The sequence below is a fragment of the Eschrichtius robustus genome, chromosome 2 (assembly GCF_028021215.1).
Source record: "Eschrichtius robustus isolate mEscRob2 chromosome 2, mEscRob2.pri, whole genome shotgun sequence".
In the NCBI taxonomy this organism is placed as follows: Eukaryota; Metazoa; Chordata; class Mammalia; order Artiodactyla; family Eschrichtiidae; genus Eschrichtius; species Eschrichtius robustus.
In genome coordinates, this window is record NC_090825.1 from 64,255,099 (window position 1) to 64,275,450 (window position 20,352).

Consider the following 20,352-nt stretch of genomic DNA (forward strand, 5'->3'; position numbering starts at 1 on the left):
TTTGTTCCTCCTAGATTTCCTAGCTCTGTTTGGTAAAGTTTCTAGCAGAGATTTACAGTGATAACATGAGGCAGAGAGTCCCTCTTCAAAGCTACTGTAGTACTTTGTACTCATATACTACCAAAATCTTCTGCCTCTGCCTGTCAGACTCTGAGGAGGGGACGCATCTTGACACTTTTTTTTTGGCCACACCATGCGGCATGTGTAACTTCCCTGACCAGGGCTCGAACCTGCATCGCCTGCAGTGGAAGCACTGAGTCTTAACCACTGGACCACCAGAGAAGTCCATCTTGCCACGTTTTTGTCTCTTCTGTGAACTCTGCCCTTCCTTTAAAAGCTGGAGACATTCTGCTTTTCATTCTGCTAAAATCCCAAGTAAAATCAATTTCATAGCATGGCATTCAAGGTCTTCTGTTACCCAGCCCCACACTGCTGCTGGGGCATCATCTCTGCACGCCAGGCTTTTCCTAAGCACCCCTCAATTCTTCCCACCTCAACGCTTAGGCTCTTACATGTACCTCATCTTGTGAAGTCCTTTTCCTATTCACCAGATGAAAAATCTATACCTCATTTAAGGCCCACATTAAATACTACCTCCGTCATGAAACTCTCATTAGTTCTCCAGTCAAAATGTACCTTTTATCTACCCCACAGAATTTATATCTCACCCTAGGCATGCATCCTATCATACTTTCTATTCTGATGACTATGTATTTGTCTGACTTTCTTACCAGACTGACTGCCACACTTCAGTATTGTGTCATAAACATTCACATATTCTATTGAGGCTAGAGCAGTACTTTTGGTATATTCAATATATATTTGTGAATTAAAAAAATATCTAATATGGGGCTTCCCTGGTGGCACAGTGGTTAAGACTCCACGCTCCCAACGCAGGGGGCCCGGGTTTGATCCCTGGTCTGGAAACTAGATCCGACGTGCATGCTGCAACCAAGAGTTTGCATGCCACAACTAAGGAGCCCACCTGCCACAACTAAGACCCGATGCAACCAAATCAATAAGTAAATAAATATTTTAAAAAATCAATATAGTAAAAAAAAAATTAATATGGCATTTAAACAAATTGTATGGCTTTCTATATGTAGCTTTCAATTTTCTTTTTTTAATGGTGCAGGTCCCATATATTTTAGTGGCCACAAATCCTTTCTGATAACACAAACACAAAATGGTTCAAATGGCAAACCACACTCTAATGATGACGTTACTAGTTAAGTCTAAGTTACAGAATTTAGGATTGGAAAGTACATAATAGATGTTTTATTGCAATATACTGTTGGCATTCCTAAGTTTAATAATGGTGCTTTAATCTATTCCCAATTAAGTTTGGAGTTTAAGTAATCTGTAATTGTGTTGAGATACAAACACATGTCAACTTTTTCTACTTCAGGGAAAATCACATAGCTAGTATCTGTGCTTAGTCAATAGACCCAGTAGACTTTTATCTGTATCTACAAGTCTCTAGAATGTCAAGGGCTCTTTCACTGACACTGCAGCTGCCTATGAGAACAAGCATCAGGAGATGTTCAATAAAGGTTGCTGATCACGAAGATAGAAGAAGTGGGTTGGAGAAAGCACTAGATAGAGCATAAGAGGATCCAGGTTCTAAGTGTCCTCTGTCCTTTGGCTGGCTCTGGGCCTTAGGCTTCAGTTTCTTATCAGTACAAAGAGATGATTGGGTTGAGTTCTAAAGGTCTCTCCATATCTATGATTCTAATGCCTACCAAAAATTTCTTTTGGGTTAGCTTTGGAGATATAACTTCTTTATGCATGTGGTTTTATTTAACTCAGAGATGAACTGGGCATCTCACTGGACAGACTACTTAAGGTTTGAAAACTTGTGGCAGCTACCCCGTGGTCCTTGAGAACCATCCCAGACTACAAACGGATGATCTTCTCTCTTCCTTTTTCTTATGTTTAGAAAAAGGAAGAGAGAAGATCATCTGTTTCTAGTCTGGGATGGTTCTTTTAGGATCAAGATATTCAGAAAGAAAAAAAAGAGATACAAACATAAAATCAAATAAATTAAGTAAAACCATGTAACCCTAGTTTATTAGATTTATTAATGTAACCTCTTAAAAAAAAATTCCTAATTCTGCCCACCGAAAAGGCATAGAAATAATGACAAATCCTGCATCAGTGAGCATGTTAAACAGGGATACAATGAGCAGATACAAAATGTGGTAAACGCTATAGGACAAATGACCAGGTTTCTTTAAAAATCAAATTGCAAGAGAAAAGAAGAAAGGGAAATTTTTATGTTAAAGGTCGTATCAGCCATATTGGATCCTGATTCAATCCATAGACCAATTGTTTAAATTAAAAAAAATATTTTTTGAGACCATTGGGAATGATAGTTTTTCTTAATGGTATTGCAGTTATGTTATTATGTTTTCTAAAAGAGCCCTGATCTTTTAGAACTATATACTGAAATATTCAGAGATGATGTCTGGGATTTGCTTCAAGATAATCCAGGTATGTGGGGGAGTATGGAAGGGTATTGATAAAACAACAGCATTCATGAGTTGATTATTGTCGTAGTTAGGTGTTGGGTCCTTGGGGATACATGGTAGTATTCTCTCTACTTTTGTATATGGTTGAAAGATTTGTGTATCTTGAAATTTTCTGCAATAAGAGATGGTAAAACATACACACACTCCCACACATAAAATGTTTTTCATAATATAACACCTCTACTCAGATGAATTAATGTTTACCCAACAACCTAATGATGAAATTCACCATCATAGAGATACTTATTATCATTAATTATTCTACTAGTAAAGGAAGGAGCCATTCAGAATCAGCTTTTAGAAATCCTGCAATGGCTTATACCAGAATGCATTTAATACTGAGAGCTATTTCTCAACAAAATCAGGGCTGTAAATTTACACTTAATAGTATTTACTAAAAGTAGGTCCTGAAATTATTATTATTATTTTTTTTTTACTGATTTACATTGGTTCAAATGTTACTTATTAACAAATTGGATCCCTGACTCCAAATGAGGAAGCTTAGGTGCCACAAATACATGTTGTAAATGAACCAATAAACCCAGGAGAAAGGCATGATAAAGCAATGCCACTTACCTAGCTGTCTCCTCAAATTGTATGTCATCCACTGAGGCTGTAACACAGGAAACCCCAGCATGTTTTTCAGCTTCAAAAAATAGGTTAAAAATGGGCTGCATTAATAGTTACGTTTAAATATTTCAGCATGCAGGAAAAGGAATAAAACAAGTGGATTTATTCTAGTAACTCATCCTCTTATGCAGTATAGGACCACTGTGCCCACACTTCTGGATGAACTGGATTGATAACAGTTCCTTTGCTCAATAAGTTATTTTCCTACTGCATGGAAATTACTGTACTTTCTCCTAAGTTTTAACTTATACTATCTTTGATTTGAAATTCAGCACCAATACCCAGCATATCTAGCTATTCAAAAAGTAACTTTATTAAGTTGGTGTCAAATTTAAATATTTTGTCAGGTACTACCCTTCTTTTGTTTAAAAAAACAATACATCAAAGCTGTATCTATTATCCCACATAACCAGTAGCTGAATATATTTAAACCACTTAACCAGTGCAAGCACTGAACAGTGTGGAAGACCTCAAGTTCATACCCCAAATCAGAGAGAAACTTGTCTGGGCATCAGAGAAATAGAGATGGGCACATAGTAAGTATTTAATCAATATTTATTATTTATTACTACCAAATTCATCTGAAATTCACTATGCATTAATTATGTTGGAGGAGAAAAGTATTGAGTAGGGTGAGAGAGATTAGGGACGCGCTCCAGTTATTTCCATGTTCCCTGCCTGCATTTATTTATTTATTTATAACATTTATTTATTTGTTTATTTATTTATTTTTGGCTGTGTTGGGTCTTTGTTGCTGCCCTTGGCCTTTCTCTAGTTGCAGTGAGCAGGGGCTACTCTTCGTTGCGGTGCACGGGCTTCTCATTGCGGTGGCTCCTCTTGTTGAGGAGCACAGGCTCTAGGTGCATGGGCTTCAGTAGTTGTGACACACGGGCTCAGTAGTTGTGGCTTGCAGGCTCTAGAGCGCAGGCTCAGCAGTTGTGGTGCATGGGCTTAGTTGCTCCGCGGCATGTCGGATCTTCCTGGACCAGGGCTTGAACCCGTGTTCCCTGCATTGGCAGACGGATTCTTAACCACTGCACCACCAGGGAAGTCCCTCTGTCTGCATTTAATTTGTTGAGATTTTTTTTTTTTTGATTGTTGGTTTTACTTTATGTAAAAGTATCAGAATTTTTCCTCTTTGGGAAAAATCTTGACATGTGGTTTTTCCAGAATTTCATTTTGAGGAACAGTCAATTAAAACCCAAACAGACTGCATTAGCTTTTTAAAGAAATTTTAACTCCATTTTAATTTTGGAGACTTCACTCCTGCTGTCATATTATGAAAAAGAAAGAGACAGTGAATTATACTGAATTTGCATTCTTTGTGTGTAGTGGATTACTTTAATTGCAATATATATTGATAGTCCCAGGTAAAGTGATATGAGAAAATACTCCAGAGAGCAAGTATTTAAGACATTCCTCTCTATGATCTAATTCTGTAGAAAACTGGACATTCTGGTTTTACTAGTTGGAAATAACTATTCTTCCAAATATGCAGATAACATAAACTGAGTTACCAGAAAACTAACTGTAGCAGAACTCTGTGTGTGAGTGATGGAGGGGGGGAAATGGGTTTCCCAGCTCTAAAGTTCAATTAGAGGAAGGAAACATAAAAGTATTAGACTCTAGAAAGTTGGGTTCAATTTAATTCAGTGTATCAAACATTTGTTAAATTCCCATTGATTTCCAGACACTGAGCTGTTATCAGTCCTATCTTTTAATGAGTCTACTCAGTGACAGAGATCTAGCCATAGTCAGTAAAGTGTTGACTAAAGGGTATGTAATAGACATTCATTCTGGTCACCTGACGTGAGGGAATGATATGTTGAGTTTATTAAACTATTCTTTTAGATAAAGTGTTACCATGTACACCAACATGAGTTACCAAATTTTGAATGATTTAAATGATAACTAAAGTGCAAAAACCAATAAAAGACTAAATTTTTATTGTATATATTGGGTGTCTTCTATGTATATATAGCACTATACCAGATTGCATTAGGGATCACAAAGAAACATAATCATAATAATTATGATTTATTATTGGCCTGGCACTGAGCTAAGTATTTATGCATATCAATTACATGAGGTTGATACTGTTATTAGTTCTATTTTACAAAAGAGGCAATTTTGGCTTACAAAGATCAAATACATTGTTCTAAATAGTTATTTTTACTACAGAAGCAACAGGAACTCTGAGAAAAGAAAAGACCAACCAAGGAATGCTACCTAGAGAAGTACTTGGCTGAATATGGGCTTCAGGAGCTCAATTGCCATGGTTTACATTATAGACTTTCAGGGGCCATTAAATTAAAAATGAAAATTTTAAATATGGGGAACCAACACAGGGCCACAATTTTTACATGTGATTATTTTCTTTTTACAAGCGTGACAGATATGAATTCAACAGGACCAGTCTGTTCTGGTTCTTGGTTTTAATTGTCCTTCATGCAGTATGCCAGTAAAAGTGGAGAAACCCTAAAGCTATTTCTGATTTCCTGGGGAAACTGAGAGAAGCTGAGGAACAGCTAAGTGGATGTAATCCAGGTATGATGACTGATAAAAATGACGGTGGCTTCATTCATTCTTTCTTTTAACTAATATTGATCGAACACCCGTGCTATGCCAGCCTCTCTGTAAGGTGCTGGAAATATAAAACAGCTACTATCCCTATTCTCATGGAATCTAGTGAGGAACCAGACATTCATTAAACGAATACATAATAACAAAATGAGTTAGGTGATCTGAAGAAAACATGGATTTTATGAGGGTCTGTAACTGAGGAACCACACCTAGGTGGCATGTCAGGGAAGGTTTCCCTGTGGAGAGGATGCTTGAAGTGAGATCTGAAAGACGAGAAGGAGTAAAACAGATGTGTGTTGTGGAGGAGAGCAGGGGAGGAAGGGCTTGCTGGGCAGAAGGAACAGTGACTACAAAGGTCCTGAGAAGGTTTTTGTGGTAAAAATGCAAAAAGCAAGAAGGAGAGTAGGTAAGATAAGGCTGAGGGGAAGGCTGAGGATAAACCATGCACAGGGCCGTGAAGCTCTTGGTTGACAATTTTTATAATATTTAGTATTAAAGATATTGTTTCAGTATCTTCTGGTCTCCAGATGAGGCCGGTGGCTAATTCTAACGAGGTCAGTGGCTAATTCTAATCCTTGTTTTCCTACAAGGATTAACATTAACCATGTTTCCAAACCAACTTTATCATAAAGGTTTCTTCAATATTGTATTATTAGTAATATAACTATTAAGGTCCACAGTAATTGGTTATCAATTGACTCCTGCTGTGATCCGAGTTTCCAAAGGTGTAAAACCATAGAAATTTTTATGAAAATTGCAGGAGGGTAATTGTTTCTCCATTATGGGACAGAAGCACTAAGTGAGGTAACTTTAAAAGTCACATCAATATTCACATAATGAATTCAGTTGCCATGGCAATAGGCATGGCAAGTGAATAATTTCTATAGTTTCTCCTACATGTGAATTACTTTTATATTCATGTCTCCATTATTGTTATTGTAACAGACCTCAAGTCCTGATAAAAACTGTTAAGGCAGAAATCAAACAGACCTATCAACAAACAGAAAATAAACAGATTGGCATCAGATATATGACTGAATTTTGTGGGTGGTTAGCACACAGGGGATTAGAAACTCTATGCACACTCATTGAGGAAAACAGGGATTTGTAATCAGCTGAGCTTTACTTTTGTCCTCTATAAAATAAGAGTCCTGGGATACACGATCTTAAGCTCCTTCCAGCTCTAATATTTTATCCTAACATATTTTACTTAAAATGTACATTTGCTGAGTCTATTAAGTGCCTTACGCAAAGCCTGGCTTCCTTTTAGAAATGAGATTCCAAGTTCTGGACCCATCCATCCAATTACCCATCCATATAATCAGGACGTTTTTATTTAGTGCTTACTTATTAAGTGCTTACTAAGCTTCCGTTTACATGCTAATTGGCCAGGCAGGAAATAAAAGGTGAACATATTAGTACACAAAGTAATTACGGATTGTGCTAAGTGGTGTAGAGGAATTTGGAAAGGGTGTTGTGATGAAAGAGTGCAAATGTAAAGCAGGTAGTTAGGAAAGACTGCTCTGCATAAATGATATTTAGTGGAGACGGAATGCATGGAAAGGGGCAAGAGAAGAGTGTAAAGGCAAAGAGAACAGCAGGTGCAAAGGTCCTTCGCAGAGACTACATGACGGTGTGGAAGGCAACAAACTGAATTCAGAAGCAGGTATAAGAGGTGAGCGATGTATTAAACTAGACATTAAAGAGATTTGCAGAAATGTAAACCAATACCACTTCTCTAAGTACATTTTTGTTCTTGTTGAAAATATAGTTATTTTACAATAAAAATATGTAATGGGTTTTTGTCCTTTTCAAATGAATTATGTTTTAAAATTTCGCATATGGTAAATATGGATAAAAGAACCAACACGAAAGCTCTCTGGGGGTCCTCGTTTATTTAATGGGGTAAAGGAGTCCTAAGACTAAAAGGCTTGAGAACCACTGGTCTAGGTCATTCCCAGTGTTGGATGAACAATCTCAATCATGACTTCCCAGCTGCGCAGGGCTTAAAGCTCTGTCAATACTCTCCTCTCCTTCCTTCTCCCTCCTCACCGATCAGGGGTCCTGTATGTGACAGCATCCCGACCTCTGCCGTCTGGACCCCCGCCACCCCGCATCCCCATATCCCAGCCCGCTTCCCAGTTCCCAGACACTCGCTGCCATCCCAGACACACCCCTCCGCAACACACACCGGGCCCCCCCCCCCCCACCCTCACTCAGGGCTCCTCCATTCCAGACCCCTGGCACCCTGGGTCTCCCCCATCCTACCCTCCCCTTCCAGCACCCCTACCCGCCAGGCAGGCGGTAGCGTCGATCCACTTGAGCAGCTGAGCGGCGCTCAGCTCTCCGCGGAGGTTGGCGTGCGTGGGCTGGATGGCCCGGCTCATGCACACCTCGCCGGGCGCCGGCCGCTCCAGCTCCATGGCTGGTCAAGAGTGCGAAGCAACCGGGCCTGGCCGCCGCCCGGCCACCAGCTGGGCCCGCCCCCGTTCCAAAGGGCACCGAGCCGCTGCCCCCACCCCGGCGCCCCCCCCCCCACCCCCCCACCACATCCCGCTCCCTGCTGGCCACTGGGCCGCCTGGTGCACCGGGAGGTGAGATTAAAGGGGCCAGGAATACCGCGAGGAGGGCGAAAGGGAACTCTCTTCTGTCTCAGAAGACGCTGACTCGGGCGGCCGAGGTTGGCAAAGCTGGAACCAGACCGGGTTTCTCACCTCTAAAGGGGGGATAGCAGTACTTACCTCAAGAGGACTGTGCAGAGAATTAAATGAGATAAAGTACAAAAGTCATAGCGTGTGCCTGGCTAAGGTGACATAGGTGTTTGCCAAGTAAATAGTGAGGTTATTATCCGTCTGAAGAACTTGACAGGTGATGGGGAGTTAATAATTAATTAGTTAAATGCTGTCCAGAGAAATGTAGACCTTTTGCTTTAGAAGTTGATTTTAAAGTATTTGACTTCTTATTTTCTTTTTTTCTGGCTGTAGACTGCCAGGTAGGGTGGGCACTCACTCCTCCCATACCTAGTTCAAAATCCGCCTACTGAGTCTTAGGATAATATAATGGCTCCAAAAAAACCCCTGTTATTCATCTTTTTGTTATGAAATTACCTCCACTGCCAAACAAACGGAGAAAAATTTAAAAAGGGCTGATCTTTGCTGCCACATCAGAAGTCACCCAATAAGGGAAGGCAACCTTTTGCTTTTAATATAGAGAATTTACAGTTAAAACCTGCCAACTTGGACTTCCCTGGTGGCGCAGTGGTTAAGAATCCGCCTGCCAGTGCAGGGGACGCGGGTTCGAGCCCTGGTCTGGGACGATTCCACATGGCACAGAGCAACTAAGCCCATGTGCCACAACTACGGAGCCTGCGCTCTAGAGCCTGCGAGCCACAACTACCGAGCCCGTGTGCTGCAACTACTGAAGCCCACGCACCTAGAGCCCATGCTCTGCAACAAGAGAAGCCACTGCAATGAGAAGCCCGTGCACCGCAACGAAGAGTAGCCCCTGCTCGATGCAACTAGAGAAAAGCCTGTGTGCAGCAACGAAGACCCAATTCAGCCAAAAATAAATAAATTAATTAATTAAACAAAACAAAAAAACCTGTCAACTCATTACAAATGAGCCCAACAAATCCCAAGAGAATTTCTTCTTTATGAGAGACAGAATCTAGAACATTAAATAAGAGTTCTCATTGTCAAACTTTAGCACATATAAGCTGTTACACTTTCTAGAGCTGAAATCAGTGACTCTACAAAGCGGTTCCCATTATGGAAACAGTGACACCAGAAAACCTCCAGCATGTTATAGAGCCATAGATGTCATATTGCGAGGGCTGGCTGCATCTGGGATGGGTGAGGGAATGGACACCTAGAGAGAAAACTATGTGTCAGGCAGGCAGCTGATGTAAAAGGAGCAGTTAAGATAGTAGAGCACCTGACTTGAACTCAGGGCTCCTGACTTACCACAAAGTCTAACTGACCCCAACAAATCAGTGCTGCTTTTTTATTCTTGTGCAGATGGCCTGCCAAGCCCCAGCCTGGAGCATCAGAATGGTGATTCTGGTAATTTTGCTTCTCCTTTTAAAGATTTTTTTTTTTTAATGTAAGAGAGGAATGAAGGAAACATGGACTTGATAACTTTTCAGGATCCTCTGTGAGGTTTCCGTCCCATATAAGCATAAATAAGAATTAGATGCATGCAGTTAGGCAAGTATGAAGTTTGACTTTTATAAAAAGCATGAAAATGACTTTTTTAAACAAACAAATTAAAATGTGTGCTTCCAGGATGGTCCCCTCACGTGGTTATAAGCTGATTTCAATGACAGTGTTATTACTCATATCACTTTTGGCATTCCTCATTGGAAAGTGCCTCTAGAGTTCTTAAATAACATCTTGGCAGATTAGATCATTGTTCAGCAAATGTTCACTGTGTCTACTAATAACTCCCTGCGAGGCACTTATTGGTGTTGGGCTTGGCCACGTGACTTGCTTTGGAACGGAACGTGAGGAGGTACCAGTGTACCAATTTGAACCTAGACCTTGGAGGTACCACAGGCTCCTGTTCTCAGGAACATCTGACCTCTGCAGTGAGAAGATGCTAGCCTGAGCTGCTGCCCCATCGGCATGTGGGTGCCGGGCTGAATTCACATATTGCAGAGCCATTCCAGCCGACCTGCAGACTTGCAGCCTGAAGCTGAGCCCCACAGCAGACATGCAGACTTCTGAATGAGACATAACTATTTACTGTTGCATGTCACTGTGATTGGGGGATTGTTACACAGCAATAAATAATGATTACATGCATGAATTTCATTTATTCATAGTTTAGAAATTTTATTAAGTTATTGGAAATAAAGTAAGTGTTTAGGTTGGGTTGTATTGTTTTGGGTAAAAAACAGTGACTAAAGTGATAATAATATGTAAGTACTTGTGTACTTGCCTTATACATATACTTGGTGGCTTTCTGAAGTGATTATCTGGAAAGGGATAGCATGTGTCTGTATATGTATGTCTAGGAATGTTTGATCAAAGAAGCAGACACAGTACACAAAGTCACTATTGTTTTGTTATATATATTATCTCCTAATAAGATGTCTTGATTATGGTTTCATAGCTTTTGTTGGTTTTGCACTGATTTTCATTTTCATAGCCTCTGCCTGAAACTACTGTTCTTATGTTTTTCTGAATAACATCTGCATGTGTGAACATTTGCTATATCCTTTATCTGTCAAGGATTTTTGCTATTATGTTTGAAAAAAAGGCTTCCATTTTCCATTTCTGTTTAGAGACACCTGTTGAAGATGAGCAGGCTGTGAAGCCAGCTTGATTTTAGAAGGTCATGCGCAAGAGCAGGAAAGCTGATCAGGAAGAGTATGGAAGGTATGATAATGACTAGAATAAAAGGAACATCTTTAGAATGTTGGTGTAGGAGGGAAACTAGGCAGTTTAACCCCGTCATCCTGGAGATGAGGAAATGAGGTGTTGGCCCTGGGTCACGTTGCAAAGATAATGGTCAGGCTTTGAGAAAACTGAGAACAAGGAGCATGAAATATAAGAAAAGAGACAGAAAAAAGTGCTTCCCCCAGAAGCGGACCCTCCAATAGGAATTTGAGAGCAAGCAGTTTATTTGGGAGAAAACTGCAGAAAGCACCTGTAGGAGAGTCACAAGTGTGGTCCCCAGACCAGCATCAGCACCACCTGGGAGCTTGTTAGAAATGCAGAACCTCAGGCCCCACCTCAGACTTGCTAAGTCAGAATCTGCATTTTATTAAGATTCCCAGGGGAGTCATGGGATGCTTCATAAGGATGAAGCAGTGATAAACATGTATGGAAACTAGCTGATGGCTCTGGGCAGCTCCTCAAATTATATCCGGCAGTTGACCATTTACTAGACTGAAGATCACTCCTGAGTTGTGTGTGTGTTTTTAGACAGTCACAGACTTACAGAAAAGTGGAAGTACCATACAAAGATGTGCTTGTTGCTGTTGGAGTGTCACTGCTCCCAGGCCCTCACTGTGGACACAGCTACGAAGTGTTAAGTGTGTGTGTGTATCTGTCTATAGTGGATTGAATGATGGTCCTCCCCAAAGATATGTCCATGTCCTGCTCACCAGAACATATGAATATTAGCTTATGTGGCAAACAAAAAAAAAATGTGATTAACGATCTGAGAGGAGAAGCTTATCGTGGATAATCTAGACGGGCCCTAAATGCAATCACGGGTATCCGTATAAGATAGACACCCAGGGGGCTTCCCTGGTGGCGCAGTGGTTGAGAATCTGCCTGCCAATGCAGGGGACACGGGTTCGAGCCCTGGTCTGGGAAGATCCCACATGCCGCAGAGCAACTGGGCCCGTGAGCCACAATTACTGAGCTTGCGCGTCTGGAGCCTGTGCTCCGCAACAAGAGAGGCCGCGATAGTGAGAGACCCGCGCACCGCGATGAAGAGTGGCACCTGCTTGCCACAACTAGAGAAAGTCCTCGCAGAGAAACGAAGACCCAACACAGCCATAAATAAAATAAATAAATAAATTTAAAAAAAAAAAGAAAGGAGGAGGATTTAAAAAAAAAAAAAAAGATAGACACCCAGAGGACAAGTCACACAGAGGAGTGGAGGAGACAGAGGGTGGAGTGATGTGGTCACGAGCTAAGGAACACACAGAGCCACCAGAAGCTGGAAGAGGTGGGTACAGATGAAGTGTATCTGTGCCTTCACCTTGACTTCTGACTTCCGGCCTCCAGAACCTCGAGAGAAGCAACGTCTGTTGTTGTTGTTTTTTTTTTTTAATTTTTACACTTTTATTTATTTAATTTTGGCTGTGTTGGGTCTCCGTTTCTGTGCGAGGGCTCTCTCTAGTTGCGGCGAGTGGGGGCCACCCCTCATCGCGGTGCACAGGCCTCTCACTGTCGCGGCCTCTCCTGTTGCGGAGCACAGGCTCCAGACGCGCAGGCTCAGTACTTGTGGCCCACGGGCCCAGTTGCTCCGCGGCATGTGGGATCCTCCCAGACCAGGGCTCGAACCCGCGTCCCCTGCACTGGCAGGCGGACTCTCAACCACTGCGCCACCAGGGAAGCCCATGTCTGTTGTTTTAAACCACCCAGGTTGTGGTAACTCGTTGCCCTGGGAAACTAATACACTATCTATAAAACCCCAAATTCAGATTTTTTTTTTGGCCGCTCTGCATGCAGGACCTTGGTTCCCTGACCAGGGATCGAACCTGCGTCCCCTGCATTGGAAGCACGGACTGGACTTCCAGGGAAGTCCCCCCAAATTCAGATGGATACATCAGTTCCCATCCACCAATGCAGGGTTCATTTTATTTCTCTTTCCGCATATCTCTAACTCCATTTTCTGACAATGAGAAGCCTGGCTTACATCCCACTTGGCAGATTGCCTTCTTTGGTCAGTCCCCCTGTGTGAATCCAATCTACCACCTCCAGGTCATTATTGCCCTTGAGGGGCGCCCTCCTCACCTGCTCAGGCTCCAACGCCCAGCCGGGGCCTGTCCTGGGGCCACCTCCCCACTGGGCAGGCACAGCCTCCCGCTCAGGTAACCTGCACATACCCACACCTGCTCGCCTCACATGATGACTTTCAGCTGTGTGGCTGAGGAAAGCAAGAGGAAGGAAGGGGAAGGGGAGAGGAAGAGGCGGGCCCTGACTGGGCGTGCCGGCGCTGTCCCTGCTTCCTGAACGCCCTGCAGCCCAGCGCAAGCCCCGCTCCCCCTGGGAGCCGCGTGAGCCCACCCCAGCGGGGCTGGATGTGGCTGTGACCCTGCAGCGGGTGGGAGGGGCCAGGGGCCGGCGCCCACTGAGACGCCCTCACCCTGCAGGACCAAGTACCTCTTTTCCCACGAGGAGTCATCAGCCAGGACTTGGTGACCGGAGTGATGCTGGAAGGCTAAAACCAACCTGGAGGTTTCGATACTTTATTTCATTTAGGAAGAGGCCTGTACCTAAACATCAGAGGCATTTCTTGGTGGCAAATTGGATATTTCCCCCCTATTATATAGGCATCAATCTGCTGTGAAGAAGCCTTCAGATTAAATTTCAAGGATGAAACAAGATTAGTCCTGACAGGTATGTAGATCCTCAAAGAATGTGCAATAACTCCTCATAAAACAGCCTAAAAATATTCTTTCTGTCAGTTCCACACTTTGTAAAGAGGCTTTATGATTTGTGCTTGATAATATACTGCTTAAATTTTAAAATTGTTTAATACCAGCATGTCTTTTCTCTCTAAAGAGATTCATTCAACTATCTCATTGAACATGTTATCTTAAATATGTAATATTGACCAGACACTGGGCTAAGCGTAGGTAAGGCCCCCATTCTCAGAGCTCAGGGAGCTCTCAGTCTGGTATTTACATCAGTAGTGTGATGTGAAAAGGGCATATCATAAGATACTGTACACAGTGCCATGGGGACATGGAGAGAGGGGAGGCTCTCCTCTGCATGGCCATCCCCAGAAAGTGTTCATCACTTTGTCAGTCAAGCAGCAGGACCTAAGCATCCTAAGCAAAGGGGAATGCTTTGGGGGCTCCCAGAACTGACTAGATATGGAGAACCAGTCTTGACAGTGGGCAGGTGCAAACGCTGTGCTGCAGGGCTGAGAAGTGCAGCAAATGTTTGTTAAGAAGATTCTGGGGCTTCCCTGGTGGCGCAGTGGTTAAGAATCTGCCTGCCAATGCAGGGGACATGGGTTCGAGCCCTAGTCCGGGAAGATCCCACATGCCGCGGAGCAGCTAAGCCCGTGCACCACAACTACTGAGCCCGCGTGCCACAACTACAGAAGCCCACGTGCCTAGAGCCCATGCTCCGCAACAAGAGAAGCCACCGTAATGAGAAGCCCGTGCACCACAATGAAGAGTAGCCCCCGCTCGTGGCAACTGGAGAAAGCCCGCACGCAGCAATGAACACCCAACACAGCCAAAAATAAATAAATTAAATAAATTAATTTTAAAAAAGAGAGACCCTATTTAAAAAAAAAAGAAGAAGAAGATTCTGGTATGGCCTTGGCTCTGCTCCTTCCTTCCTTGTGGACCTTGGTTAAGATCTAAAGTCCCAGGAGAGAGCATCTATCTGCTCAAGCTTAACTCATATGTCTTCTCATGGTCCTAGGACTGGGGAAGGGAAGGGTACAGGAAGGGCAAAACCTGTTTCTCTTGGTTTCAGTAGAGATGAGACAGGTGCCTGGAATTACTTTCTCACTAAGATTAAACCCACTGTGGGAGAAGTTATTCCCCCAAAGGAAATTGATCTCTGATTAGGAATGGAGAAGGGAAGCTAGACAATTTTTTAAACATTAGCAGTGACTTGTACAAAGGCATTCAGGCATGGGGAAGACAATGGGGAAAGGCAAGTCCTTGATAATGTTCTTCAGCTGCTGGATCAAGCCTCACCTGAAACCAACATACTTTGGAACTTTCCAATTACATGAACAGATAAGTCTTTTCTATGGCCCTTCCTGCCCCCATTTTTTGTTTGTTTGTTTGTTTGAGCCTGGTTATCTGTCATGTGTAACCAAAAGATTTCTAACTGATACACCCGCACAATGTTCTTACACAATTGCTGGCAGTTCTTTATTTTTCTTTTATTTGCTATGAAAATATTCATTTCTATTTATTTTTCCAGTCTCTGAGTGACATCAGTGCTTCTCATTTTTAGCTCATATCAGGTGAGTGATCCAGCTCCATAATATAACATTTTTATTTTAAGTCATTTTTCTCAAATAGGTTGGTATACTTTTATAATGATGTTTGATTACACGCTTTGCAGCATCCTAATAAAACAAAGGCGACACACACTGGAAATAGTTTTTTTCTTTTTTCTTTTTTATAGAACTATTTTATGTTGATACTGATATTCCTTTTTTTTTTTTTTTTTTAAGGATTTGTTTATTTATTTATTTTTTAAATTTTTGGCTGTGTTGGGTCTTCGTTTCTGTGCGAGGGCTTCCTCTAGTTGCGGCAAGCGGGGGCCACTCCTCATCGCGGTGCGCGGGCCTCTCACTATCGCGGCCTCTCTTGTTGCGGAGCGCAGGCTCCAGACGCGCAGGCTCAGTAGTTGTGGCTCACGGGCCCAGTTGCTCCGCGGCATGTGGGATCCTCCCAGACCAGGGCTCGAACCCGTGTCCCCTGCATTGGCAGGCAGATTCTCAACCGCTGCGCCACCAGGGAAGCCCGGAAATAGTTTTTTTCTTACAGCAATTTTGAAATCAGTTTTTCAGCTGTGCAGCTGACTGGGCTAGAGATGCAAAACCTCCACAGTCATCAGTGTGTCTTTAAATCAGGCAACCGCTCGGTCCCCACAAGGTCTCGACGGCATGAGCCCTGCCTGGGTGCTGTGGGGCACGCAAAGCAGCATCAAAGAGATCCAGGTCAGTTCCTGTCCCTATGGGAGACTAGAAAAGTAACCCAACTTTATATAATGCTGCATTATCCTGAGGGGCTTTAGAACCGTTAATTAATTCACAAGACACTCTGCATGGGGGCAGCCACTATAATTACGCCAATTTTTCAATGAGAAAACTAAGGTCCAGATATTTACCCTGCATTGTCCGCCTAATCAGTAATCAAATCTGAATTCCTAAGTAACTCTGCTTCTTGAGTCACGCATCCAAGGCACAAACTACCCTTGCCATTTGCGATGTTATTTAGCTAAAATAATATGAATGTTTTAAACAATATCCTAATAATCATCGTATAGCATTTGAAAAGAAAACAATGTTCTATAATGTAGATATTGACATCTTGGATTTTTCATTAAGGATTTTTTTTCTCTTAATTTTATCACATGCAGAGAAAATCAAAGAGGAGAAAATTGAAATTAACTTTACATTAGATGACAGTAATTCATAGGTCAAAAAAATGTTGGTTTACAGATCAGAACTAATAAAGACAATTGGAACTAATAAAGATTTTAATAAATCTTAGAAAAAATATATTTCCTACCTGTTGGAGTTACGACTGTCTTGCGCATTCTCTCCTCGATAGAATCACACATGAAGCCTGGGATATCAAAGGAACATACAAATTTCCTGACTGTTTTGCTCTTATTCTTGTCAGAATTTGGTCAGAAGAAGTTTGGAGGCAAACGACGACAATAATTAATCTTTCAAAATCCTAATACGAACGGGAGTAGGAAGCCAAGAGGGTCCCGAATATTCCCTCAGCAAATGTTGAGAGCTTACCCTGCTCTCATGGAGCTTACATTCTGCTGAGGGGAGACAGAAGCTGAACAAAATAAACGTGTGTGTGTGTGTGTGTGTGTGTGTGAGATGCTTGGAGAAAAATGAAGCAGGAGAGGGATGGAGGGAGGTAGGCATGGCTGCAATTTTACACAGAATAGTCAGGAAAGCTTCCCTGAGACCCGATATTTGAGCAAAGGTCAGAAGGAAGTGACAGAGGAGCCATGAGGCCTCTCTAGGGGAGAAGGTTGCCTTTAGGACTGTTCGCTAATGTTCCTGTCCTTCTTCTGGCCACATGGTAGGACTGTATCTCGTATCTCCCCGAGTGTGAATTGATTTGACCAATGGGACGTAAGCAGCGGTGGGTGAAGGACTTTAAGGGTCAGGGCATGATTTGTCGTGTTCCCTTCTCTTCAGCCAGTGGGGTCCGCATAGAAGAGGCCCCCCTCTGGAGGCATCTCGATCACAACAGCATGGGCCAGGGCCTACAGCTAACCCAGAGACTCTGTTGCTGTAACCCTGAGATTTGGGGGTGGTTTGTTCTTGCAACATTGCCTAGGTTATTCCGACTAATGTAGCAGTGTTCTGGATGCGGGAGCAGCAGGGCAGAGGCCCTTAGCTGGGGGTGTATCTGGCGTGTTGGAGGTACAGTGCAGAGGCTGTGTGGAGCAGATTGGGCCGAAGGGTCCTGAGATGATACCAGAAAGGTAATGAAGGGAGAGAGAAGTTGTGCAGGGCCTTCTAAGTCACTGTAAATATTTTGGCTTTTAGTCTGAACGAAATGGGGAATTGGGGAGCTTTGAGTAGAGGAAAGATAAGATTTGCATTACATTTCAAAAGGATAAGTCCAGCTGCTCTGTTGAGAATAGATTGTTGGGGGCAAAGGTGCAAGAAGGGGAATTAGGAGACCATTGCAGGTCATTGTATGCATATGTAATAGAACCCAAGGGTCTGGGACGCAGGGGATGGAAGTAGGGGTGAACCCAATCACTGTCGCTTATGCTGCTTGGAAAATGTGTGATTCCAGTCCTTGCAACTCGCAACTCAGGTCTTTGTGGGTGTAGATCTCCTGATTCCCAAAGGGGGACACTTCTGCTGGGGGTCCAGCAAGAGTCCCGGTCACTCCAGGCTCCTTGTGCCAAGAGACCAGCAGGAAGGAAAGGTGTCACCATTCCCACGAGGGCCACTGACCTAAAACTCCAGGAGTAGGTTAGATTTTTGAGGAAGGCAAAAATACATTCAGCATGCAGTAATTTTTGGAGCATCTCTTCGTTCTCACTTGCCCAATTTTGGTGATAGATAGACCTGTGCAGCAGCCATGTCCTGTGAAGGGCATGATGACAAGGGTAAACAAGATCCCTCAGGGATGAGGATGTGGTTAACTCACCTGGTAAACCGCCTAAGCCGGTAGAGGTGTAGCCAAGGGGAATCTAGAATGGGCAACTGAAGAGGGTGATTATTAGCATCATTACATTTCTGGAACCAGCTGCAGCACGGGGGATACAGTTTGTCCCACTAAGTTTCCTCTTGTAAGTTTTCTCCAGGAAAAGAGATCAGCTAGAATTTTGGAGTGGCTGGTTCCAAAGTTGTCTGACTTACTGTACAAAGCAAGCGGATCTGAGCAGGCAAGGGGTGGACTGCAGTGGATTTTGTGGTGCACTGCACACAATACCCCCTTCAGGACACAAACAGTCATTCTCCAGGTTACCAAGAGTGTCCCTATTCTTGGATGACACCTGGGCACCTCCCCAGGATTTGCCCTTGGTGGAAGGGAACTGCTGGGTTTTCATTTATGTTCCCTTCCCATAGGGAAGTTGTATTCACTGACTGGCTAATTTGGGGAGTATAAGGGCCTGGCCTCTTGCTTCAGTCTGGGACATCTCTGAAGAACACGCCTGGCTTAGAATCTCTGTGGGATTGGCTGAGGTCTCTGATGTACCTGTATCATAGTTCAACTTCTCCCTCTGACCAGTCTGCTCCCTTCCCTTCTGTGGTAGACAGAATAATGAATGGCTTCCCAGAGATGTCTACATCCTTCTCCCCAGCACTCATGAATGTGTTGCCTTACACAGCAAAAGGAAATTTGCAGACATGATTAAGTTAAAGATCTGGAGATGGACAGATTATCCTTGGTGGACCAAATGTCATCACAAGGGTCCTTCTAAGAGAGAATCAGGAGGTCAGAGAAGAGAGAAGATGCTTCACTGCTGGTTTTGAAGATGGAGGAAGGGACCACAACCCAAAGAATGTAGGTGGCCTCCAGAAGATGAGAAAGTCAGGAAAGCAGATTCTCCTCAAGAGCTCCAGAAGAAAGGTGGCCCTGATGACTGATTTTGGACTTTGATCTCTAGAACTATTAAAGAATAAATTGTGCTGTGTTAAGCTACTGTTTGTGTTAGTTTTTTTTTCTACAGGAGCAATAGGAAACAAATACATGTTCCCTTACAGGTAATTTACACCATTAGAGTCTTGTTCCTTTTTGCAGAGGAACTGGGGATATTTGGATGTATTGAACATGTTCATGCCACATTAAAAAACTTACTATGAGGATGAATTAAAAGGTAGAAGGACAAGTGGTTGTCCACTACTCTGCTAGCTTGGGGAAGACAAGATGGAAAAACAGGATAATAAGTTAGAGACCTTAGCCTCACATTTTGCAAAGCTAGGAGGACATTAGATGCCACAGATTAAGATTCAGGTGATGACAAAACCTGATTAAGCTAAGAGATAGAATGTGTGGGAAAGTAATGAGAATAAAAGGGAGCAAAAGAGGCTTTTTAAAATACAGACTGCTGTAGCCAAAAATCGATTTGTACAAAACTACTAGGAATAATAAGAATGAAAGAAAATGACTATATATGAAAAGTAGCATGTATGTTTTTGGTAAAAGAAGGTAAGAGGAGTGGAGGAATTATTCTAAGAGAAAAATCCAGAGTCAAGGTGTATCTTTTCCTGCTGTATTGTGTGTCTGTTTCCTATGCTAGTGTGATCAATCATCAGAGAAACTGTTTGGGTTAGAAAACGTTGATAAAAATATTTGACTCTTTTTACAATGTAGTACAGAATTCTCTATTGTCTCACATGAGTTTTCAGATTGTTGGTCTCTTTTTTTTTTTTTCATAGTTGATTTTTATTATTATCTGTGTCATTTCATTTAAAAGTGATATTTGTGTCATTCATTTAGGGGTGCTCACATTGATGTACGTAACAAGAAGGGGAACACTCCATTGTGGCTGGCAGCAAATGGTGGACACCTTGACGTGGTTCAGTTACTGGTGCAAGCAGATGCAGATGTGGATGCAGCTGATAACCGCAAGATAACTCCTCTTATGGCAGCATTTAGAAAGGTAGGAGTCTTTCATCCTCAGTCACTTGGATATTTTTCACTTAGGCTTTTAGTGCTTTCTCCTTTTTTTTTTTT

The 20,352-nt window shown here is 42.7% G+C and overlaps 1 protein-coding gene across 1 annotated transcript in view; it reads right to left on the minus strand.

The window, feature by feature from the left end:
* The window catches only part of ACOT12 (acyl-CoA thioesterase 12), a 55,162-nt gene extending 46,995 nt beyond the window's left edge, over window positions 1-8,167 (minus strand). Inside the window, exons 1-2 of the mRNA XM_068535596.1 lie at window positions 8,035-8,167; window positions 3,108-3,177 (exon numbers count right to left, since the gene is read on the minus strand). Of these exons, the coding sequence (XP_068391697.1) occupies window positions 3,108-3,177; window positions 8,035-8,167 (203 nt within the window). The remainder of the gene's footprint in view (window positions 1-3,107; window positions 3,178-8,034) is intronic.
* Window positions 8,168-20,352: the final 12,185 nt, after the last annotated feature.